The sequence below is a fragment of the Ranitomeya imitator genome, chromosome 10, assembly GCF_032444005.1.
Source record: "Ranitomeya imitator isolate aRanImi1 chromosome 10, aRanImi1.pri, whole genome shotgun sequence".
NCBI classification, from domain to species: domain Eukaryota; kingdom Metazoa; phylum Chordata; class Amphibia; order Anura; family Dendrobatidae; genus Ranitomeya; species Ranitomeya imitator.
In genome coordinates, this window is record NC_091291.1 from 42,338,393 (window position 1) to 42,364,308 (window position 25,916).

The following is a 25,916-nucleotide window of genomic DNA, read 5'->3' on the forward strand; positions in this document are numbered from 1 at the left end:
ACAGCCAGACTGCAACAGTCATCCCGCAGGTACAGCCAGACTGCAACAGTCATCCCGCAGGTACAGCCAGTACAGCCAGACTGCAACAGTCATCCCGCAGGTACAGCCAGACTGCAACAATCATCCCACAGGTACAGCCAGACTGCAGCAGTCATGCCGCAGGTACAGCCAGACTGCAGCAGTCATCCCGCAGGTACAGCCAGACTGCAACAGTCATCCCGCAGGTACAGCCAGTACAGCCAGACTGCAACAGTCATCCCGCAGGTACAGCCAGTACAGCCAGACTGCAGCAGTCATCCCGCAGGTACAGCCAGACTTCAGCAGTCATCCCGCAGGTACAGCCAGACTGCAACAGTCATCCCGCAGGTACAGCCAGTACAGCCAGACTGCAACAATCATCCCAAAGGTACAGCCAGTACAGCCAGACTGCAACAGTCATCCCGCAGGTACAGCCAGACTGCAACAATCATCCCGCAGGTACAGCCAGTACAGCCAGACTGCAACAGTCATCCCGCAGGTACAGCCAGACTGCAACAGTCATCCCGCAGGTACAGCCAGTACAGCCAGACTGCAACAGTCATCCCGCAGGTACAGCCAGACTGCAACAATCATCCCACAGGTACAGCCAGACTCCAGCAGTCATCCTGCAGGTACAGCCAGACTGCAGCAGTCATCCCACAGGTAAAGCCAGACTGCAACAGTCATGCCGCGGTTACAACCAGACTGCAGCAGTCATGCCGCAGGTACAGCCAGACTCCAGCAGACATCCCGCAGGTACAGCCAGACTCCAGCATTCATCCCGCAGGTACAGCCAGACTTCAGCAGTCATCCCGCACGTAAAGCCAGACTCCAGCATTCATCCCGCACGTAAAGCCAGACTCCAGCATTCATCCCGCAGGTACAGCCAGACTCCAGCATTCATCCCGCAGGTACAGCCAGACTCCAGCATTCATCCCGCAGGTACAGCCAGACTCCAGCAGTCATCCCGCAGGCACATCCAGACTCCAGCAGTCATCCCGCAGGTACAGCCAGACTCCAGCATTCATCCCGCAGGTACAGCCAGACTCCAGCATTCATCCCGCAGGTACAGCCAGACTCCAGCATTCATCCCGCAGGTACAGCCAGACTTCAGCAGTCATCCCGCACATAAAGCCAGACTCCAGCATTCATCCCGCACGTAAAGCCAGACTCCAGCAGACATCCCGCAGGTTTGAGCCTCTGTGCCCATCTGACCACAAAGTACTATCAGGTCAATTCACAATAACAGGTTGCCACAAATCCAAACGGTAAAGGTGCATGTACACTCACAGACCTGTTGCATTAATAGATCGTTCTGTGTGCATAGGTTGCCATTGATCTTGACAGCACACGTCCTGTTTACACAGGTCAGTGTACCACCAAGAACAATCATTTTTAAGCAAGCTCAAAAATCATTTCACAAGACGAATGAATGTTGCTCGTCCATTGAGTGATCAGCAACCTGTTAACACTGCCCGATTATCGGGAAACGTGTGTTCCTACTAGGAAGGCTCTATTACAATGATAGGGTGTATTCACGCGGGCCTAAGTTACGGGGGTGGGAATTATCTTATTTTTCTTTCTATGGCGCTGGGAAAACCTGCTTGCATTTTCCTGTCTATAGATTACTGTAATATGAAATGGTCTGACTAGCATATCTATCAGTAATGGCTCCCAGATCACTTATGGAGGAAAATAAATGTTCATTCCTTGTACTTCCCGACCACTTATAGAAATAAAGCAAATTTTACAATATAAAACGGATTACTTTTTTTTTTTTTGCAATTTCTACTAGTAACTTAAAGAGTCTTTGCCCAAAAACTACAATGTTACAGTTATTCATGTTTATTATATTATCCCAACTTAAAGGGGAACAATATTTTCAAGTAACTTTTCAGAATAAGCTGCCGTAGTTATATAGGTTGAAAAAAAGACCACGGGCCATCAAGTTCAACCTTTCTACACCAATTGTACATTATTTGTCACTAAATTATCTAAAACCCACAATTTAATGCGCATTGAGGAAACCATCCAGCCCTTGTATAAAAGGTGTTATAGTGTCGGCCATTACTACCTCTGCTCTAACTGTAAAGAACCCTTTCCTGTTTAGCTGCTAGAATCGCCTTTCTCCCACCTGGTTCATTGGAAGGAATAAAGTCATGCGCCAGTCCTTTGTATTGACCACACATAAATGTCCTGTGTGTATATGTAGAAGAACACCATCTGTGGCCATTATATGATTTGTATCTAGTGTTCTCCTCAATTTGCAGTTGATTCGGAGTTGGTGAGAAGACTGGCCGCTAGGATATCTCCAATACACACGTAGAGATGGATTGCCCTTAATTTTCTCGTAAGTACTCAGACAGAAGCAGTGGAGGTATGGAGTAAATCATATAGCAGTACTGAGCAGTGTAGATGTGTTACATCACCCTAGAGCTGGTTTCACAGTTGTTAGTAAGGTCAGCATGATTTTTCTGTGTCTGCCTTTTTCCTTACTCCTGAGAAAAAATGAGAAAGCCGCAATCGGAAGCAGACATTGACACGCCGCAGGTAATAAACTACGCATCGCTGGGTGATCTCCATGCAGGAACATTTTGCGGCATTTGGACAAGAGCTTACCTGAATGTCTGTGAGCTCTTTTAAGAATCGTTTTGCTATGTCAGGTCCATTTTCCATGGTGGGAATGAGGTAATTCTGAGAAATGAAAGGTAAAAAAGATCATAAAATAAAGATTAATGTGGTCTTGTGTAATAAAGCTTTATATAGGGGGAAGACCCCAATCTTGCTGATCCCAGCAGACCCCAAATATTTTGCCTGCAGCTGGCCCTGGGGGAAATAGCAATGGCCACCCATGTAACCCACAAATGGCCCATACCCACAGGATCCCTCCATACTGGCTTATACAGGGGGCCCCCTATGGATTTCCAGACGCCGATTCTTCATGAGAACCCCTTTAATCCAGCATTAGTGGGACACATGATTACCGGTCATATAAAGTATATAAAGCTCAGAAGAGAGTAGAACAAGCACAGGCAGTACTCACTTCTCCATCGTAAAATATCCGGTTTACAGGACAAACCACACAGGCCGTTCCTGCTCCAAAGATCTCCTTGACTCTGTTGTCCTTCAGCCCTTTCAGCACATCAGCCATTGTAAAGGTGCGCTCGGAAACCTTGAATTCGCCCTGCAGGAGGCACAACACGGGACAAGGGTGGAAGGTAGTGTGTACAGTGCACAATGACCGGCACAATAATATTTTACCCCTTCCCAACTTCCGCTGGACTTGTATGATGGAGCCAACACCGGAGCTCCTGCAACCCTCAACCTACTGTCTCCTTCCCCACCATCCTGTAGAATGTAAGCCCGCAAGGGCAGGGTCCTCGCCCCTCGGTATCAGTCCGTCATTGTTAGTCTGTTTACTGTAAGTGATATCTGTAACTTGTATGTAACCCCTTCTCATGTACAGCACCATGGAATTAATGGTGCTATATAAATAAATAATAATAAAAATGGAAGCTGAAGGGAGTTCTATAGAATGGGCACAAGGTGGCGCCATAACCTGTAGGATATTGTCAGTATTCATCACTGCGGAGAGCGGGGGCTATGGTCTTACTATCACTGGGGGTCTCCGAACAGACTGCTAACTATTGTAGCTAAAAAGGCATCTACTGTACACTAACCCTACTGCACACGTACCACACCGTATGTAATAAGGAAGATAGTGTTCACGTACCCCACTGTATGTAATAAGGCAGATAGTGTTCACGTACCCCACTGTATGTAATAAGGCAGATAGTGTACACGTACCCCACTGTATGTAATAAGGCAGATAGTGTACACGTACCCCATTGTACCTAATAAGGCATCCAGTGTACACGCACCTCACTATATGTAGTAAGGCAGATAGTGTACACGTACCCCACTGTATGTAGTAAGGCATCTAGTGTACACGTACCCCACTGTATGTAATAAGGCAGATAGTGTACACGTACCCCACTGTATGTAATAAGGTATCTAGTGTATATGTACCCCACTGTATGTAATAAGGCAGATAGTGTACACGTACCCCACTGTATGTAATAAGGCAGATAGTGTACACGTACCCCACTGTATGTAGTAAGGCATCTAGTGTACACGTACCCCACTGTATGTAATAAGGTATCTAGTGTACACGTACCCCACTGTATGTAATAAGGCAGATAGTGTACACGTACCCCGCTGCATGTAATAAGGCAGATAGTGTACACGTACCCCACTATATGTAATAAGGCAGATAGTGTACACGTACCCCACTGTATGTAATAAGGCAGATAGTGTACACGTACCCCACTGTATGTAGTAAGGCATCTAGTGTACACGTACCCCACTGTATGTAATAAGGTATCTAGTGTACACGTACCCCACTGTATGTAATAAGGCAGATAGTGTACACGTACCCCGCTGCATGTAATAAGGCAGATAGTGTACACGTACCCCGCTGCATGTAATAAGGCAGATAGTGTACACGTACCCCACTGTATGTAATAAGGCAGATAGTGTACACGTACCCCGCTGCATGTAATAAGGCAGATAGTGTACACGTACCCCGCTGTATGTAATAAGGCAGATAGTGTACACGTACCCCGCTGTATGTAATAAGGCAGATAGTGTACACGTACCCCGCTGCATGTAATAAGGCAGATAGTGTACACGTACCCCGCTGCATGTAATAAGGTATCTACTTACACAATATTACTTTATTCAACAAGACATTCATTGATTTTTTGTAGACACTTTGGAGGCTTTATAAAATACCAAGGTCTGAAGAGTGACCTGTAATAGTGACACTCACCCACTGTCGCGCCAGGTCCAGCAGACTTTGTCTCGTTACTCCAGGGAGGATTAAACCGCTTAATGGTGGAGTCACAAGTTCCTTCTCTGCAACCAGACAAAATAATCATCATTCCGAATCAATGAGATGATCATTCATCTTTCTCCATCTGCGTGATGGAGTTTGTGATTCCTCTGGAGCGGCTCTGCCACAATATGGTGGGATCTTCACCTGGTGCCTTCTAGAATTAGGCAGGAATTCAGCAGATACTCCATAATGCCCATCACCCATGGACCCACTGCAGCTCCAATGTCCTTTCCCCTTCTGTAAAGTTTCTAACTTTATTCTAGCAATCTGCTTTATCCAAAACAGTTCTCTAAAAAGCCGTATACTTTGTGAAATAATGACACAGGCGGCCAAAATGGTGCAACAGACTTCTGGTTCTCATGGTAATGAAAATTGCCTCCTATGGAGATCGGACCTTTTTTCTCTCCAGATGCAGGGAGAGCATCTTGAATTGTATTTTGAGGGCATTTTACATCAAACAGCTTTTGGTAATATTTTTTATATGGAAAGTTAATCTAGCTCTGTGCACACGTTCAGGAATGTCTGCAGAATTTTCCTGAACAAAACCGGACTTTTTCTGCAGGAAATCCGCTCGCATTTTTTTCGCGATTTTTTTCCGGAGCTTTCCAATGCATTAATAAAGCGGCAAAAACGCGAAAAATCCACAAAATTTACAAACATCCTGCGTTTTTTACTGTGATGCGTTTTTATTCGCAGAAAAGAACGCAGCATGTGCACAAAAATTGCGTTATGCATTAAAAATGATGGGATGCTTATGTAAGGTTTTTTTTAGCGTTTTTTTTTTCCGCGGAAAACGGCAGAAAAAAACGTGAAAAATCCTGAACGTGTGCACACAGCCTAAGTCTTCCCTTGTCACAGCTAAACAAATGTAATTACAATAATCTTTCGTCATAACTATGATCATCCATGTCCATTATCAGTTGTGTGGCTCTTAGTACTATGCCCCTGTCCTGCAAGTCCATGTCTTTTAGTGCATGACAATATCCTGCTACTCTTAGAAGCTGCTGATTGACATTGCACGCTGTTATTTAGTCTGTTATCTACCAGTACACCCAGATCCTCCTCTACAAGTGACTCTCCTAGTTTTACTCCTCCTAGAATATATTATTACCTCATATCTGCCGTGGGTCACTCAGGCTGCTTTCCCAGCACGGCTGAACTGCGGTGACCTCAGCACCGTGAGAAAAAGTCACTGAGTTCACCGCAGATCTTGATGTTTGATCTGCGGTGAACTCACTGAGCTGAACTGTGGTGACTTTTCTCACGGTGCTGAGGTCACCGCAGTTCAGCCCAGCTGAGAACGCAGCCTCAGTGACCGGATGTAACCTGGATGACGGTCACAACTAGTCACTGACGCTGCGCTCACAACAACTCATTCACCAGTGGTTCTCAGCTTGGACAGTCGCATCTTGGCACCGTCCAGGTTGAAAACTTTTTCTCCTCCAGACATGAATTACAGCATGGGACAGAATGACGGACAGGTGAGGGATATTATTGTTTTTTTTATGGGATACCTTGGCTTCAATGATATGGGTGTTATACTCACCTAACTGTGTTTGTTATTTTTAAATAAAACTGGAAAACTGTGTTTTGTTTTATTTTTAAATAAAAGACTTTATTCTGGCTGTGTGTTTCTTTATCATATAACTACAGTATTAGTAATGGATAGGTGTCTTTTAGACGACTCTCCATTACTAACCCGTGGGCTTGATGTCCCCTGACAACACAAAGGTGACATCAAACCCACAAATATGTACCCCATTTGCCATTGCTACAGGGCAAGTGGGAAGAACCGGGCAAGACACCAGAATTGGCGCACCTAATAGATGTGCCTTTTCTGGGCAGCTGCAGGCTGCTATTTTTAAGGGGGGGGGGGGTCAATGACCATGTCCCCTTACCAGCTTGAGAACACCAGCCCCCAGCTGCGTTCTTTAGCAAAGGTGGTTGTCAAAAATTGGGGGACCCCACAGTGTTATTCTAAATTATTTATATAATTAAAAAAAACAGCATGGGGATCCCGCTATTCTTAATAACCAGACTTGCGAACGCTGGCAGCTGAGGGCTGCAGCCCGCAGATGTCAGTTATGCCTGGCTGGTTATCAAGAATACAGGGGAACCCACATCATTTTTTAAAATGTATTTATTTATAGCGCAGGCTGATGAATACTCCCATCAGGCACTGCCTGCTCTCCATGTTATTAGCGACAACAGGTGTAGGCCGATAAGAGTAGGAGTAGCAGTCTCATCAGCCACTGCCTGCTCTCCATGTTATTAGCGGCAGCAAGTGTAGGTTGATAAGAGTTGGAGTAGTAGTCCCATCAGCCACTGCCTGGTCTCCCTGTTATCCATGGAATATACCTCTCAAAACTGTGATCAGCGCTAGCAAGGAAGAATGAGGAGAGCGGTCTTCAGCACACGATGCTAGGAAACAGCGCTAAGGGTATGTGCACACGCTGCGGATTACTCTACAGATTTTTCCGGACTGATTTTTGTAAATTTGCACTGCGGATTTCCTGCAGAATTACCGCGGTTTTTGTGTGGATTTCACCTGCGGTTTTACACCTGCGGATTCCTATTATGGAGCAGGTGTAAAACCGCAGCGAAATCCGCACAAAGAATTGACATGCTGCGGAATAAACAACGCTGCGTTTCCGCGCGTTTTTTTCTGCAGCTTGTGCAGTGCGGATTTTGTTTTCCATAGGTTTACATTGTACTGTAAACTCAGGGAAAACAGCTGCAAATCCGCAGCATCAAAACCACTGAGGATCCGCAGCAAAATCCACAGCGTGTGCACATAGCCTTACTGTACCGCTGCTTCTCAAGCACCGGTACATGTAGTACTGATACGGCACATGGGCGGCACGCGGTTGCCACATGTATGACACACACAGACACCGATATCTCCGGTACGGTTTTTTTAGGGACTGGAAATATCAGGATGTGTGAAACCGTCCTAAATCGGCTTGTAACTTATGAACATCTTCCATAGACTGCACTATACTACATTGCTTGGTGTCACCTGCCAAAATAGAAACAAGACTATTAACCCCATCTTCTAGATCATTAATAAATAAGCAGAATAACAGTAGACCCAGCACTGAACCGTAGGCACCACTTATAAACAGGGACCACCCAGAGTCGACGTCATTCACTGCAACTCTCTGAGTGCGATTTTTGAGACAGTTTTCAAACTATTTACAAACTTTACTTTCTAAAATATTATTTAGCTTCATTTGGACCATATCTTCACCAGCTGCGTATATTAGTTGATGTATTAAAAGTAGTAGGACTGAGGTTGACTTTAAGAGCTCACGATAAAAGCATCAGTTCCTTTTCATCAGAAGATCATAGTTGTACTGTCCACAAAGAAAAACACAAATACAGGACTTGCCTCCATTCTCATTGATCCAGTACATGAAGAAGTTCATGGTGCCAGCCTCAGTCACTTGGTGGTCATTACCGTATAGCCAGAGAACTTGCTGACACCCTTCCTTTGAGGCTGCGTGTTGCACATAAATTGTGGGCCCATAGTTTCTGTTTGGAGGAAATATGAAAATATTGCAGAGAAAAATGATAAAATAAAAAGCGCATAACTGGTTGAAAGCGTGAAAACTATGGTGGAAACTTTTACTTACCCACCCAGTTTATAGTTCCCTACTCCCCCCGTCCAGGCACGCACATATTTTGGATCTGCCAAAAGTGAAACTGGGGTAAATCCCCCTGTTGGAAAGTAAGGTCCTACAGGTCCAAGAATGATGTACAGTAACGCATGGTTGGACTTTGTGACTCCAAGAGAGGGCTGTAAAAAGAGAGCAAATTTGTTTTTGATGGTTATTCCATACCTATATCATTACTTGTATCCGATCGCCTGTGCTACACATAGATGAGTTTCAGCCCTGCTATGTGTAGGTAAGATGATTATCTGCTATGAACGCCGGCCACAGGATGGCGCTCACAGCAGATCTGCAACAACAACCACAGGGGTCTCCTGCAGACCCTGGGTTGTCATGCCAACCCATCGGTGTCCCGCTGTCGCGCCGATAGGCGGGATTAGTGACGCAGTTCTGGTGCAGCCATGTTAAATGACGCTGTTGGAGATTGACAGCGTCATTTAACATGTTAACAGCCACGGGTGGATTACGATTCCATCTGCGGCTGTTAGGGGCACAAGTCAACTGATCAAATCAGCTGTCATGCCGGAAAACATACGAGCTCAGCACCTGAGCCCGCATAGAATACAGGGATACGACCTATGATGTGTATATATGTCATAGATTAAGAGGGTAAAGGGGTTATCCGGGACTATGGTGGCTGGTGCCAATCTCAGCCGACAAAGAGCGGTCATGGCCGCTCCTGCCAGCGATTCAGTGACATCCACTGACGTCATGTCGACAGGGCAACTGCATCTCTTCCGCTCTGCTCTATCGATGGAGTGTCACTGCCGACGTCATGCTGATTGACAGCTGGACTCTACTGCCTAACCGCGGAGATCTGTCTGTCAATCAGAATGACGTCCGCATCCCCATCAACAGAGCAGCTCGGAAGAGGAAAAGCAGCTCTGTTGACGTTGGGCTGCTGAAATGCAGGCAGGAGCGGTCAATGAACCACTATCAGGGGTGGTTAGCATCTACCTGCCTGTTAGTTTTTAGGCCCATAGTAAAAAAATAAATAAAAGTACCGGATAAATGCTTTAATAGACATGAGTGTGACCACCCGTTAACCCCTTACGAGTTTTGCACCATCCATGAACATTAATAATAGGCGAGTTGTTGATTATATAACAATTACAAATATTTTCAACTTCCCAAACAGTCATCACAACGAAAGATAGAAAAAAAATATAATAAAAAGTAAAATAAATAAAAACACTCGATTGCATGACATTCACAAATCAGTATCCATACAATCCACATTGTAGGGAATAAAAATATAATCATGAAAATTGCTCTTACTCGTCATGTCATTCACCGCATAGCCACAATATAAAAAACAAGAGTAGGGTAGTAAAATCCATAAGATACCTCTGTGCCAATAAAGGTGGGGCGGATGTAGAGACTCGCGGTGGTAGATTTAGGAACCCATTCTCTGTCGATGTCAATAAGTCTTCTCAGGCACTCCAAGAGCTCTGCCCTGTCAAAAGCCTGAAGAAAAGAAAATCAGAAAATATAATAATAATTATATTACCCCATGTACAAGTATCTCACCCATCACGGGATTATACATGCTTTTCTTGAGTAGTTTTCATGCATTACAGGATATGTTGTATAGTACAGCAAGATGGAAGAGGGATCCATTACAATGGCCACCCCGCGGTACGGGCTCATTGGTGAGACCAAAGTCAAGTTTAGTGAGCACAGCGGTAATCCTAAAAATGGAAGAATATTCTGCACATCCATCTGGTGAAAATTCATACAACTTTATTTAGTCCATTAAAAGCAAAGAGGAACAGGAAAGGAATTAAAAAACTAACGCGTTTCTGGTGAGCTCAGCACAGTACTATGACTAAGGGAGACGAGTGCACCAGAAACGCGTCAGGTTTTTAATTCCTTTCCTGATCCTCTCTGTAATTAATGGACTAAATAAAGAAAGTTTTATTAATTCTCACTGGATGGGCTGAATATTCTTCCATTTTTCTGGTTACCGCTGTGCTCCACCAGCTGATTCAAGCACCCTCCGATGATCAGCAGGTATGGGGGAGCTTCTCCTTTTTTTACCAAATTAGTGAACACAATGCCCAAAATACAGGCGAGCAGTCAGTAACCACCATATCAACTAGATAAGGGGACCTACAACAAGCCATTACCGTTTGTTTGCTTTTTTAGCCATTGCTGATGTATGTACAGTGTGAGCATTAAAGATTACCCATCACAAAAATTAACCTTCCCTTTCTAATTTTTTTCATTAAAATGCAGCTCCTCTACATCCTCTCCCCACCCAGCCAGCTGCAGCTCTCTGTAAACCCTCCACTATTCTCAGATAGATATATCTATCACATACAGTTTATATATTAGGAAAGAAGAGTAAATTTTAATGAAAAAATAGGCAACAATTTTCTCTGCCCGAGGCATCACAGGAGGAAGAGTTTCTGTCACATCTAGAGCCCTCTGTGCTCATCATAAATCAACTCAAGTTACTTAAGAGCTCCAGTGGCCACCGAGTATACATGTCACTGACTTGATTTCTGAAGAGCTACCAGGACTGTTGATAGCAGAAACAATGACTCCTGTGATAAAACAGGCAAGGACTCTGCTGTCGGATATCCTGGGACCAGGAGCTCCTTTCCTGTCCCTAATGCTATGGATGCCCTAGCTCACCGGATTACTTCTGATGGTGAAGACGCTGGGGCCACGTACACTGCCTTAGCTCCTGAATCTGCCCTCACTTTGTACCCTTCCCCCACCCAGAGAAGAGGGGAGTAGTAGTGTACTGTAATACACCAACCAGACTAACAAGGTAATATGAACAGGGATAACAAAAAATACCAAACATACAAATATACTCACACATATAACAAAGGAATGCACAAGGGAGTGGAGGATGGGGTTAAACCAAAGTAGAAGAAAGGGAATAATCACACACTCAAAGGCTAGCAACAATCACAGATAAATCCACCAAACGCCTTCTCCAATAACAACCACCAACGACCTCCAGCCATGCAGCATAAGCTATCTCTGACAATGAGTGCCAGCCAGGACCCAGATTATATAGATGTGAGAGGCTAACAGTGAACAGCTGAGAGCCTTAAGGCTCCAGGAGATCTCAACTGAGCCGATTAACCCCTGCATTGCCCAAAGAAATGTACAGAGTTTAATATGAAGGTGAAGTGCTTCTAATCAGTGCAGGAGTAGGAGAAATCAGACGCTGCGGTCTTCTGGCTCCTCTCTGTTACAAGCTCAACCCAAAGCTGTCTGGGTTGCGGCTTAACAACACATGATCTTGGGAACAAGTGACACAGCCGGAGCTCCACAGTCATGTAGAGATATGGCCGTTTCAGCATTTCGCTAGTCAAGGTCCACCAACACACAGTGATATTGCATATTAAGAAAGTGATTGATCCTTGACTATTTGTTGTTTTTTTGCATTATGCGGAAGACTAATATTGGACTTGTAGATTGTGAGCCTTCGCGGGCAGGGTTCTCTCTCCTCCTGTACCAGTCATGACTTGTATTGTTTAAGATTATTGTACTTGTTTTATTATGTATATCCCTCCTCACATGCAAAGCGCCATGGACTAAATGGCGCTATAACAATAAATAATAATAATAATAATAATAATAATAATAATAATATTGGACGGCAAGAATTAGGACACTACCAAAATGGTACCACTAAGGCACATCCAGATGTGTTAAATTTGCAGCAAAATGCATGTGAATAAGGTTTTGCAATTCCCATTTATGTGATGAAATTTTTTAGCTCCATATTTGAAGGCCTGCTGCAGAGTTTAGAACCTCATGATGATTATTATATAGCAGACACAATGCAAAGCAACAGATCTGCTGCTAATTTGTGCAGATTTTCCTGCATCTAAATTAATCCCAACGCAAAACCTGCTAAAAAAGAAAATCCCTTAGAGGCGACTTGTGAGTAGAGATGAGCGAATATTTCAATATTCGGTTCGGGTTACAATATCCGTATTTGCAATATTCGCCGAACATAACCAAACGCCATTGGAGTTAATGGGAGTATTGATGAGCGAAACAAATTCGGCACAAATGTGGTACCATTATGGTAAATTCGGATTCGGTGATCATTTTTGCGAACATATTCGCTCATCTCTACTTGTGAGCATGTTTTAATCCCAACGCTTCAGAGAATGCACGGTCACTAATACTTACAGGTAGACAAGCTCGGTGTGCCGTCCGATGCATCCTCTCCATGTTCATCATGGGTCGGAAAAGACGAACCTGATTGTCCTCCCCTCTGTAGGCTTTCATGCCCTCAAACAGCTGCAAAAAGACAGAGGAACGTATCAATAAAGATATACCCCCCACTACACCCTGTGGAATATATGCTAGTCATAGCCTAAAAGGATATCGGACATCTCCAGGAACTAACTGCAAACCCACTTGTAGCCAATTTGCTTACACTCCAAAATACTACTAGTGTGGGATCTCAAAGACGTGGAGAACTCAAGGTTTCATCCAGTATGGCATCTTTAGTGACAATCATGGGTCATATATAAAGAAATATGTCTCCCCCTCCTATCTCTACAAAGTACTCATGGACCAGAGCCGAATAATCGCTTCCTTACAGGAAGATGTGACATCATATGAAAATTTGGAGTAAGGACCTTCTCATAAAAAGGATCTCTCCACCGCAAGTGATAAATAATCTGCTGTAGGCTGAAAACAATGCCAAGCCTGACCCAATGCCAATTTTCCAACTAGAAAAGCGGAGGAAATCTCAGAACTCTACTTCTACAACAACCTTTTAAATAAAAAATGCGTGACTTTTCTGGAAGACGTTAGTAATGCGATGACCTCCTTGATTCCTACACCTTACCTCAACTGAATAATGCAGTGCAGAAGACGCAGGGTGAAGGGAAAGGTTTTGGAAGGGCTTTATGAGCGGCTTTCCCCAGCCGCTCTCATTGGTCCACTCTATGGTCAGCATATGGTCGGTGAACGTTTTTCCAAACACCAACTCTGATACAGCCGGCTTCTTTTTAGGCTGTTTGTTCAATTCTACTTGGAGGTCTGTGGACTGAAGTACAAAGGAGACGATGAAATGAAACATTTAAAAAAAAAAAGTATAACCGTACTGACACGAAGACGACTTCTGCAGGTCATCCCCAAATGCCCAATTTTCTTCATTCAAGCTGCCATACAAGGGCGTCATTTACATCCATGAATTGTTCCTTAGTCATGAGCGACCGAGCTGGGATAAAGTGTTATCTGAGAGTGTCTTCGGCGTTGTCGAATACGATATTCGGATCCCCGCGGCTGCATGTCTCGCGAGTTGCGGCTCTTCCGACAGCCTCAACACATAAAGCAACTCTGTTTGTTAGGCAATCCTTGCATGGGTTGCGCCTGTCGAAAAGCCACGAGACCTGTAGGTGCGGGGACTTGAACATATTTTTCGAGCACGCCGAAGACACTCGGTTAGCACCAGAACATGCTCGGATAACACCTTATCCATGTTCCCTCATCACTATTCTTTACCTTAAATGTTGTGCTTGCTGCTCTCCATGAGATAATAGGCCATCGGCGCTGAGCTGATATTAGTTGTCTGCCAAAAACCTAGAGAATAAAAACAATAAAATGAGATGTAAGGAAATAAAAGGACAGGTACAAGTAAGGACTAATTCCAGCACAAGATTTTCACCATGTTGACAACAAAGCTTCACTTGAGTTTGAAAATTTAATTTTTCTCTAAGAAACAAAAAAAGTTTATCTTCTCCTATACCTGACATGTGTGAACAAACCCGAAGGCCTCATTCAGATGTCAGATTTTTTTTTCTTCACGTCCGAAAAAAAAAAATCGGACCAATTATTCTGCTCAGTATGATCATAGTGTGGTATGAGCATCATCCAATCTTCACGTAGGCGGAGAAATTCTCAATTCTAGGAGTCTGTGAAAATCGATGTCATCCCAGTGAGGTCCAATTTTTTCACGGAGCCATTAGCTTGCATTGCTGATTTTGATCTGACCTTCAAATCAAAATTGGATGGGTTTTCGATATTTGCCATGGACCACTTGTTTTGAAGAAAAACTAAAAATCGGACATGTGAATGGTCCCCTAGTATAGCATGGGTATGAGAGCGAATCGTGAAAAACATGGAAAGCAGATGATGTAACGTTCATTTTGTGAATGGGAGTCTCACCATCACAGCCATACACATAAGTCCCCCATAAAGATTAGATGAAAGGCGACTGAACGGGCAGATTTTGTCAGGACCGGCTGAGCACCCGACTTGTAAAGGGGCCGCTCCGACTCTGTACATTGGCATTTCAACAGTATTTAGGAGGGATACGCTGCTGCTGGAGTCTAGCGGAAACTTCCTCCTTGCGGAAAACACATGAACACTCACATGAATGGGCAGAGATGGCCGTCAGCAGAATCAAAGTTCTTCGATAGCCAAAAGATGCTCCTCCAGGCTCTATTTAGCCTCCAGGTGCCATTGGAACCATCCTCCTGTAGTTCCAGTGGTCCTGGTTGATCTTGTTCAATACAGTGTCTCTCCCCTAGCTTCCAGCCAGCACAGCTCCGCCACAACCTCTGACAAAGTTTACTCTAAAGGTAATATCCTCTGCTTCTGTGCATGCTCTGCTCCTGTACAGTACCCTTCCAGACCAATTTTGTCTTCTGCTATCTACATCACTATAGCAGCTGTGCGATTTTACATAATTGTTGCCTGATTTGTAGCAGAGCTCTACTCTTCTGCACTCCTCCACAATGGAGCTTGTAATTACTAGGCAATGCAGAGCAGTGTTTTGTTGTGGAAAATGCTGCTTTGTTGATGCATACAGCAAAGAATAATCTTCTGACATATGCATCAACAGAGCAGCATTTGAAGTTTCACGTCACAGATATGATCAAAAGATAAGAGTATGGGTGGATACCAAACAGGAATGGACACTGAAGATACAACCAGTGACCAAAGGAAGCTGTGATGATGAAGTATGTTTCATTTATTGGTATTAACTCCTTTCTGCATACCTGGATTGAAGGACAAGGACACCAGCAGCAGCTTGTTCCAGGCATGTTCTAGCAATGCTATTGTTGCGCCCATTGTAGCACAACCTCCAAAAGGGAGGTTTTGTTTTTTTTTACAGTTTATACCCTACGTGCACTATTTTATGCTTTCTCCACAAGCTTTCCGACATAACAGATCTGTCAGCACCAAGTACATGCTCCAATGTGAAGGAGTGTAGGAAAGTTGAGCTTTGTTAGAAACCAGCTAGCAATTATATAAGTCCACATAGGCAGCCGTACTGATGTACGGTAGATGGCAGTAGATAAGATCGGTCAGGCAGGGTACAGAGAAGAAGGCACAGAAACATATGGTAAATTCTACAGATTAGTTTGAGGATAGCTCAAGAAAGGTAGGGCTTGTCAGGAGCATATAAGATAGGGAGGGAGATGCAGCACTAAGGAGAAAAGTGCTGCTGGGAAATGTCGTTTCTGCAGATAAGAATAGGATCACCCTTTCTGCTATGTGAAGCTGGATGCGCAGAGGGACAGATAGAGATGAAACGAAGACACAAAGTAACACAAAAGAAACTTTATGTTGGGCTTAGTCTATATATTACCAAAGAGAATGTATTTTCTGGGCTTTTGTGAAAAATAATGGTGTTTGGTAGTAATAATGTTTTAGACTTAGGAGGGTACAAGGGAACATTTTACTTTTTAAATGGAGTCCGATATATGAAAGGAAATGCATTTTTGCTAAAACTGGCTATAAAAGCTCTATAAATGTCAATGCCACAATGTGACCCGGGCCCAATGTGACCCGGGCCTTTCCATCGGAAAACTCTTCTGAGAACTACAGCTAAAATGTCGCAGTCTTCACCTTTGTAGCCGATTTAATTATGGATGGAAGGATTTCGCCTGATTTTCCACAAAGGGATTAACAACAAAGCATTAATTATCATTCTGGCAGCGCATTGAGGTAATGTCCCACTGGCAGACAGGGTACAAAAGGCAAATGGCTGATTTACATTCTGTACAGCTCAGCAGAGTTTAGTGGCGTGAGAAGCAACCCCCTGTCATGAAGGCTCCTCCTGAAAGGTGGGCTATGGAGGGACTCTCCTCCACCCAAACCAATCAGCCCGAGGACTGTCCTCATAGTGGATTCTGGACTCTGGACCCTGGGACTCGACACATGAACACTCCCTTACTCCGTGATCAGTGCAGTCACCAGACAAGCCGGAGACAAGAGAAAGATGATCACACGTATAGGAAACGATGTCAGGCAGAAAATGGTGAGTACTTCATTACATAACGTCAGAAAGAACTTTCCAGGACGTGTCCCGGCAGCCTGCGGGTTCCATAGGGCACAGCAAACGTTGTGTTGGCAGGAGACCAAAACTGACCCAGTACTAAATGGAGTCACCTATGAAAAATATATAGATGCATTTAAAAATGGTCTCCAATCGGAGGCTCTCCGGTCAGTGCAGAACTACCACTCCCGGCATGTCTCTACAGAACATGCAAAGGTTGGAGAGTACAATGTGAATACATATCAGCCAGGAAAAGATATAGATCAGGTGAACTCCATGGAATTAAAAAAAAAAAAAAAAGGATTCCAAGATATGTAGCATATATGAGGAAAGAGTGTGTGCAGCCCCAGTCTTGTTAATCATATCCTCGAATACATTTGCATATTGTGGTGGGAGATAATGCATTGTACATCCTGATCCGTCTGGTACATGAAAAGAATTTCCAAGTCAGCTCTTAAAAGGAAAACCCCACCAGGGACTGTCATTCATAAACTGTAAATGGCTCACATGATTGAGTAGGTTCAGATCTTGGGGGTCATGGTAAAAAAATGGATTCCGTATGATGAAACCCAAAAGGACCAGATTACAAATCAATGGGGCTGAGCTTTCAGGTGATCTTGCTGCAGAATGTCTTGTCGGCCTCTACCTCCTCCCTCCATAGAACTTTATCAGCACCAACTGTCATCTCCTATCTCAGTAATGGCAAAGTCTGTTTTCACTAAATACAGATAAATTGGGAGTGAAAAATCAGTCCGGGAGGAGAAAGAAGCAGATTTCTCTAATAAGATGTATTATAAAGTTGCTGATATTCGTGAGTTCTATTGATTTCTGAAATAAAAGTTGAGAGTTATTACTAGTTAAGCGTATATGTTACGATCCAGGTCAGAGAGCACACTGCAGGGAAAATAAAGCCGTTATCAGGCCGTGTAACCTTGGCAAACATTTCCAGGTGTCTGCACACATTGGTCTGGCCACAGAATTGTTTGCCGAGCCAGTGGCATGCTCCCTGCTCTGCGCCTTTGGTTACAGTCTCCGTCATGGGCTTTCTACAATGCCCTTGATCTAACCTTTTTTTCGCTATAAAATGTGGAAATATTAATTTATGCTGTAAAACACCTTTAACCCTTTGTCTGATAGTCTGAAAATTCTAGCAATGCAGAAAGGTTTCCTGTTTAGAATACAGAATACATTTGTAATCCAATGAGCAGCAGGGAGCTACTCAGTCTTCTTAGTTATCTCTCTCATGGGCCCCATAGCGGCCACTGGCAGGGGGCCCCTGGAGGAGCGGAGGCCCTAGGCAGCTGCCTGGTCTGCCTGCCCCTAATGCTGGGCCTGTATAGAGCCAGTCTTCATTCACTCTCCAGAAAACCGAGGGCAGAAGACACTTACTGATCAGTTGGGTCTCGACACTCAGGCCACCACAGATCAGTATTTCTCACATGCTTCTATAACATGCCAAACCCTAGGGATTCAGACTTTTACTTATTAGACTTAGAGATCCAAAACAGTTATATGTTTAAGGCTCCGATTCATCAGGACTGAGGTTTCCTACGCTTGTGTTGAGGAAGGGTGCGCTGGAGTAAGACGTGCCAAATTCACTAATCTGTTTACATTCATCCTTCATCTGCCGAAATCTACTCCGGTACATTCTGTCATAATTGACTCCACTTTTGTTACATAAATTCTCCGTCCCATCTAAGCTGTTCCCACTTTTCAAAAAGTTGATGGAGTTAGTCAAGACTGAGGTAAAATTCTTAAAAGATTGGACTTGTGACTTTTGTAATAGTTTTACGACACAAATCTGGTGAAAACTGTACGATGGGTCAGGGCTCTTCATACGCTTGAGGCCGGATTCACACGTCCTGATATTTGTGGTACCGGAAAAAACGGTACCAGAGATATCCGTGTCCATGTGTCCTATCCATCCGTGTGCTGTCCGTGTGTCCCATCCGTGTGGCATCTGTATGCTGTCCGTGTGTCCCATCCATGTGGCATCCGTGTGTCCTATCTGTATGGCATCCGTGTGTTATCCATGTGTCCTATCCGTGTGTCCCATCCGCGTGTGCCATCCGCGTGTCATCTGTATGCTGTCCGTGTGTCCCATCCATGTGGCATCCGTGTGTCCTATCTGTATGGCATCCGTGTGTTATCCATGTGTCCTATCCGTGTGTTCTATCCGTGTGTCCCATCCGCGTGTGCCATACGCGTGTCATCTGTATGCTGTCCGTGTGTCCCATCCGCGTGTGCCATACGCGTGTCATCTGTATGCTGTCCGTGTGTCCTATCTGAATGGCATCCGTGTGTTATCCGTGTGTCCTATCCGTGTGGCATCTGTATGTCCCATCCGTGTGCTGTCTGTCATCTGTGCTATCCGTGTGTCATCCGTGTGCTAACCGTGTGTCCTATCCATGTGGTATCCGTGTGTTCTATCCGTATGGCATCTGTGTGCTATCTGTGTGTGGCATCCGTCCGTGTGGCATCCGTGTGTCCCATCCGTGTGGCATCCATGTGGTGTGTGTCCCAACCGTGTGCTGTCCGTGTGTCATCTGTGCTATCCGTGTGTCCCATCCGTGTGCTATCCGTGTGTCATCCATGTGCTGTGTGTCCCATCCGTGTGCTGTGTGTCCCATCCGTGTGCTGTGTGTCTTCTGTGCTATCCGTGTGTCCCATCCGTGTGGCCAATCCATGTGATATCTGTGTGTCCCATCCTTGTGGCATCCGTGTGTCCCATCCGTGTGGCATCTGCGTGCTGTCCATTTGTCCGTGTATTGAAACAATTAGTTTCCATTTTAACCTTATGACTTTAAAAACGCACCCGGACGCCATCCGTGTGCAGTATGTGTTCACACGGACCCACTGACTTGTATGGGCCCGTGTGATCCGTGCAGACGAACAAAACCGGACATGTCGATGTGTGGAGCACACGGTCCGTGAGAAAACAAATATGTGCACAGATCCATTCATTTGAACAGGTCTACGTGTGTCAGTGTCTCTGGTATGTGTGAAAACTGTCACCACATGTCCCGGAGACACTGATGTGTGAAAGAGGCCTTACACTGTGGGACGAATTCTGATATTGGGCCGCCAATATCGATGGACTCGGCCAACACTAATGTATAAAGTGACACTGGCATACTGATGCTCATGACAGAGCGTACATATTCGGACTGCCAATCGCACTGTTTCTCCTGAGAAGTCACCGTCCAATGTGTCAGCTGGCGGCGTTCTCATAGAGAACACAAGAACGCTTGGACAAACGAGCGCTCCCGTGTATGGGCGAGCTGGCTGAGGTGGCTGTCGGCTTAACGATCGGATGCAGCACTGTTCGGCCGGCAGCCATCTAATATGCGGGGCCTTAAGGGTTTCCAACACAATGTATAAGATGGTTAGGAAAGCATGTAAATGCACACCTGTAAGCAAACCTAACCTGTCGACATGGCAGTCGGATCGGCGATACCATCTCTGCAGGAGACCTCTGGTTGTCACTGTCGGATTGCAGTGGTCGGCGCTCATAGTAGGTCAGCAATTCTGCTACATACAGGCGATCTGATCATCGCTTGTATGTAGCAGAGCCGATCGGGTTATGGCAGCTTCTAGTCTACCATGGAGACTATTGAAGCATGCCAAAAGTGAAAAAAAAGTTTTTAAAAATTATAGATAGATAGATAGATAGATAGATAGATAGATAGAGATAGAAAAGAACACAGCAGTACATGTACATGAATCTAGGCCATGTGAAAACACAAACGTTCAATATGAATCATACTTCTCAAAAATATTTTTTCATAAAACTTACAGTTATAGATAAAATGAAGATTCTTAGCGCATAAATTGGCCAATGTAGTGTATGGATGTGGCTGCCTCCAGGCTGATCTTGCACTCCTCCCATTGACCTTGCAGGTGGCGGTAATCAACTCTACCTGCCCATAAATTGTAGGTTTAGCCCAGAGTGACATGTTTGTCCAGAGTTGTAGGCTGGTGGCCCAAGAGTGGCATGTATGGTAGTGTAGGACCCATCAGAGGGAGATCACCTTGCCGTGGTTGATGGGCACACATGAATTGGCCAATTTATGCGCTAAGAATCTTCATTTTATCTAGAACTGTAAGTTTTATGAAAAAATATTTTTGAGAAGTATAATTCATATTGAACGTTTGTCTGTGTTTTCACATGGCCTAGATTCATGTACATCTATATGATACAGCTGGCATGTGTTCACATTGGGAGTGCTGGTTGGATTATATATATATATATATATATATATATATATATATATATATATATACACACACACACATATATATATATATATATATATATATATATATATATATTTTTTTTTTTTTACATAGTTATTAAGGTTGAAGGAAGACTTTAAGTCCATCTAGTTCAACCCATAGCCTAACCTAACATGTTGATCCAGAGGAAGGCAAAAAAAAACCCATGTGGCAAAGAGTAAGCTCCACATTGGGGAAAAATTCCTTCCCGACTCCACATACGGCAATCAGACTAGTTCTCTGGATCAACGCCCTATCAAGGAATCTAGTGTATATACCCTGTAACATTATACTTTTCCAGAAAGGTATCCAGTCCCCTCTTAAATTTAAGTAATGAATCACTCATTACAACATCATACGGCAGAGAGTTCCATAGTCTCACTGCTCTTACAGTAAAGAATCCGCGTCTGTTATTATGCTTAAACCTTTTTTCCTCCAAACGCAGAGGATGCCCCCTTGTCTCTGTCTCAGGTCTATGATTAAAAAGATCATCAGAAAGGTCTTTGTACTGTCCCCTCATATATTTATACATTAAAATAAGATCACCCCTTAGTCTTCGTTTTTCCAAACTAAATAGCCCCAAGTGTAATAACCTATCTTGGTATTGCAGACCCCCCAGTCCTCTAATAACCTTGGTCGCTCTTCTCTGCACCCGCTCCAGTTCAGCTATGTCTTTCTTATATCACCGGAGACCAGAACTGTGCACAGTATTCTAAGTGTGGTCCAACTAGTGACTTGTATAGAGGTAAAATTATATATATATATATATATATATATATATATATATATATATATATATATATATATATATATATATATATATATATATATATATATATATATAAATTAGTTCAAATCACCCCCCTTTCGCCTCATTCAAAATAAAACATTAAAAAAAAAAAAAAAGCATACACGTATTTAGTATTGCCGCGTTCAGAATCGCTCGATCTATCAATATAAAAAAGAATTAACCCAATCACTAAATGGCGTAATGAGAAAAAAAAAAGTCAAAACGCCAGAATTACGTTTTTGGTCGCCGCAACATTGCGTTAAAATGCAATAACGGGCAATCAAAAGATTATTCCTGCACCAAAATAGTATAATTAAAAACGTCAGCTCAGTACGCAAAAAATAAGCCCTCACCCAGCCCGAGATAACGAAAAATTAAGACGCTACGGGTCTCGGAATATGACGCAATTTTATTTATTTATTTTTTTTAAACAAACTTTTGATTTTTTTTGCCACTTAAATAAAAAAAACAACCTAGACATGTTTGGTGTCTATGAACTCGTAATGACCTGGAGAATCATAATGGCAGGTCAGTTTTAGAATTTGGTGAACATGGTAAAGAAAAAAAAAAACACGTTGCAGAATTGCACTTTTTTGCAAATTTCACCGCACTTGGAACTTTTTTCCTGTTTTTCAGTACACAATATGGTAAAACCAATGGTGTCGTTCAAAAGTACAACTTGTCCCACAAAAAAAAACAAGCCCTCGCTTGGCCATATGAAGGAAAAATAGAAGGAGGTATGGCGCCGGGAAGAAGGGGAGCGAAAGACAGAAATGCAAAAACGAAAAAGGGCTGCGGCGTGAAGGGGTTAAAGTCCACATACACATCAGACTAATGTCAGTCACTGCCAACATAAATCGAGAAGCTCGGCTGAGAGTGTAATAAGTATGGGGTCTCCCGATGGTGGGGGGGAATATAGCGATCCAACATGCCCAATTTCAGGTTTCCGACAAGTGGGTCTTTCGTGGAGAAGATAAGAAAGCTCGGCAAAGCCAGTGGAACCATCGCCTGGCTGACCACTAGCTATTTAGGCTGTGTTACACCTGGTTGTATCTCACTATTTTTGGAGACTTGTTAATATGTTTAGTTGTTTTCCATTAGTAACAAGTTCAGCTGACCTTTTTTCAATAAAATAATATATTCAGATTTTAATTGCCTTCTTATACAGATTATGCCCTGGGGAATAGATTTTTGGACTTTTAAAAAAACGGAAGCAGCTGGAAAGGAGGCAAACGGGTGACATTTTTTGGACACTACCTTTCAGCTTTTTGTGCTTACAGAGTTTTTTTTTAGTAGTTTTTGGAACAGAAACTCCAAGGGGGTGTTTTTTTTTTTTTTTTTTTTAAGGAGTTTAACATTTTTGAGGAGGAGTCTAAAATTTACCTCTCCTAAAAGACTCCTTGCACAAACAACCCCTTCAGGAAAACTCATGCCCACTGTGCATTTTAGGTCTTGTTCCCACGTGCGGCTACGCTGTGTTTTTTTTAGGTGTCCACACCAAAATACACAATGATAATGTGCTCTGATAAAAATCTAACAAAAATGAATTTTTTTTTTTTTATTTTTTTTTAGACATTGCCCCCTTTTTTGACACAGCAGCTTTTCTTTAGCGCAGGGATGCCTGAATTCTGCACTTAGACATGCATTTGTTTCATGCTCCCCATTGAAGTCTATAAGAAAAAAAAAAAAAGCACAATGCTGCAGCTGCAGGACGGGTAGGAATTTTCATGAAATCACTTCATTTTCTCGATCGGGTAAAGGCAGCAGAGTTACTTTGAAAAAAAAAAAAAATACAGGAGGGAAAAAAACCCATAACATTTACTCAACTCGGGAACACCACAGATATGGCTGAACCGCACATTTTTTGTTAATTTTTTTTTCTCTATGGGCTTCTATGGCAAATAAAATATTTTTTTAAATGCAGAATCTCAGTGTTTTTGCACTAAAAGTCAATTTAAAATAAAAACACCTTCACCACTAACACGGAAAAAAATGCAATCAAAAGTTGCAATAATCAAAGAAGATAGTTATAGCGTATTTTAGGGGAGATACCCGAGGCAAATATATCTATCTATATATATAATTGCCTAAGGGTTTTTCCGTCTGTCTTTCTGTCTGTCCTGGAAATCCTGCCTCTCTGATTGGTCGAGGCCGCCAGGCCTCGACCAATCAGCGACGATGATGTCATAAAGGACATAGAAATCCCACGTTTCTGATTCAGCGACGGGCACAGTATCGACGTAGATGTCATAATGGTTGCCATGGCGACGATGATGTCAAAGGTTGCCTCAACCAATCAGCGACGGGCACAGTCTGCCGCGAATTCTGGAATCATCATTGTCGATATACTACTGAGACATGCATATTCTAGAATACCCGATGCGTTCGAATCGGGCCACAATCTAGTCTATATATATAATTGTCTAAGGGTTTTTCCGTCTGTCTGTCTGTCCTGGAAATCCCACGTCTCTGATTGGTCGAGGCCCCCAGCCTGGACCTGCCCCATCCACCTCCCCTATGCCATGGACTATAGCCCCCACCCTGGATCTGCCCCATCCACCTCCCCTATGCCATGGACTATAACCCCCACAATGGATCTGCCCCCATCCACCTTCCCTACAGCTCCTACCCAACATCCCCACAGTCCCTATCCCTATTGCCTTTATACACTTGCTTTGGCAAAACTGATGTGTATTTGGTCCTGCCAATAAAGCTTCTTTGAAAATATAATAAATATATATATATATATATATATATATATATATATATATATATATATATATATATGGGACTTGTACAGACAATACATTACAGCATAACAGAAATCACAGTTCAAAATCGATACCAAGAGGAATGAGGGCCCTGCTGCTCGCAAGCTTACAAACTATGGCGAAAAGGGGAGACACGAGAGGTGGATGGTAACAATTGCTTTAGTTGTTCGGACCAGCCATAGTGTAAGGCTCAGGTGTTCATGTAAAGCTGTATGAACCAGTTAACTGCCTAAGTATGTAGCAGTACAGACACAGAGGGCTATTAACTGCATAAAGTGTACGAGAACATGTTGCGAGGAACCAGATTATGTTTTTGTTTTTTTGTTAATGGGCCACACAGGGATCGTTAGGTTAATGCATTGAGGCGGTAGGCCAATCTGAACAAATGAGTTTTTAGGGTACGCTTAAAACTGTGGGGATTGGGGATTAATCATATTAACCTAGGTAGTGCATTCCAAAGAATCGGCGCAGCACATGTAAAGTCTTGGAGACAGGAATAGGAAGTCCTGATTATTGAGGATGCTAACCTGAGGTCATTAGCGGAGCGGAGGGCACGGGTAAGGTGGTAGACTGAGACCAGAGAGGAGATGTAGGGTGGTGCTGAGCCATGGAGTGCTTTGTGGATGAGGGTAGTAGTTTTGTACTGGATTCTTGAGTGGATGGGTAACCAGTGTAATGACTGGCACAAGGTAGAGGCATCGGTGTAACGGTTGGTGAGCAATATGATCCTGGCTGCAGCATTCAGGACAGATTGGAGTGGGGAGAGTTTGGTAAGAGGGAGGCCAATTAGTAGAGAGTTACAATAGTCCAGACGAGAATGAATAAGTGAAACAGTAAGAGTTTTTGCAGATTCGAAAGTAAGAAAAGGGCGAATTCTAGAAATGTTTTTGAGATGCAGATAAGAAGAGCGAGCCAGTGATCGGATGTGGGGGGTAGATGAAAGCTCGGAATCAAGTATGACCCCAAGGCAGCTGGCATGTTGCTTTGGAGTAATGGTGGAACCGCACAAGGAGATGGCAATGTCAGGCAAAGGTAGGTTAGTAGAGGGAGCGAACACGAGGAGTTCAGTTTTTGAAAGGTTCAGTTTCAGATAGAGGGAGCACATGATGTTAGAGACAGCGGTAAGACAATCACTGGTGTTTACTAAAAAGGTTGGCGTGATAACAGGAGAAGAAGTGTATAATTGGGTGTCGTCCGCATAGAGATGGTACTGGAAACC

The 25,916-nt window shown here is 43.6% G+C and overlaps 1 protein-coding gene across 3 annotated transcripts in view; it reads right to left on the bottom strand.

Moving 5' to 3' along the window:
- The window catches only part of LOC138652115 (branched-chain-amino-acid aminotransferase, cytosolic-like), a 68,934-nt gene that overhangs the window by 6,931 nt on the left and 36,087 nt on the right, over nt 1-25,916 (bottom strand). For 2 of the 3 annotated variants that reach the window (XM_069742855.1, XM_069742856.1), the window contains 9 exons: nt 14,080-14,157; nt 13,421-13,621; nt 12,754-12,864; nt 9,937-10,056; nt 8,551-8,714; nt 8,307-8,449; nt 4,850-4,935; nt 3,062-3,202; nt 2,638-2,712 (listed from right to left, as the gene is read on the bottom strand). In XM_069742855.1, coding sequence (XP_069598956.1) covers nt 2,638-2,712; nt 3,062-3,202; nt 4,850-4,935; nt 8,307-8,449; nt 8,551-8,714; nt 9,937-10,056; nt 12,754-12,864; nt 13,421-13,621; nt 14,080-14,157 — 1,119 coding nt within the window. Of the gene's footprint in view, nt 1-2,637; nt 2,713-3,061; nt 3,203-4,849; nt 4,936-8,306; nt 8,450-8,550; nt 8,715-9,936; nt 10,057-12,753; nt 12,865-13,420; nt 13,622-14,079; nt 14,158-16,431; nt 16,553-25,916 lie in introns of those variants that run through there. The other variant, XM_069742857.1, reaches the window with a different exon arrangement.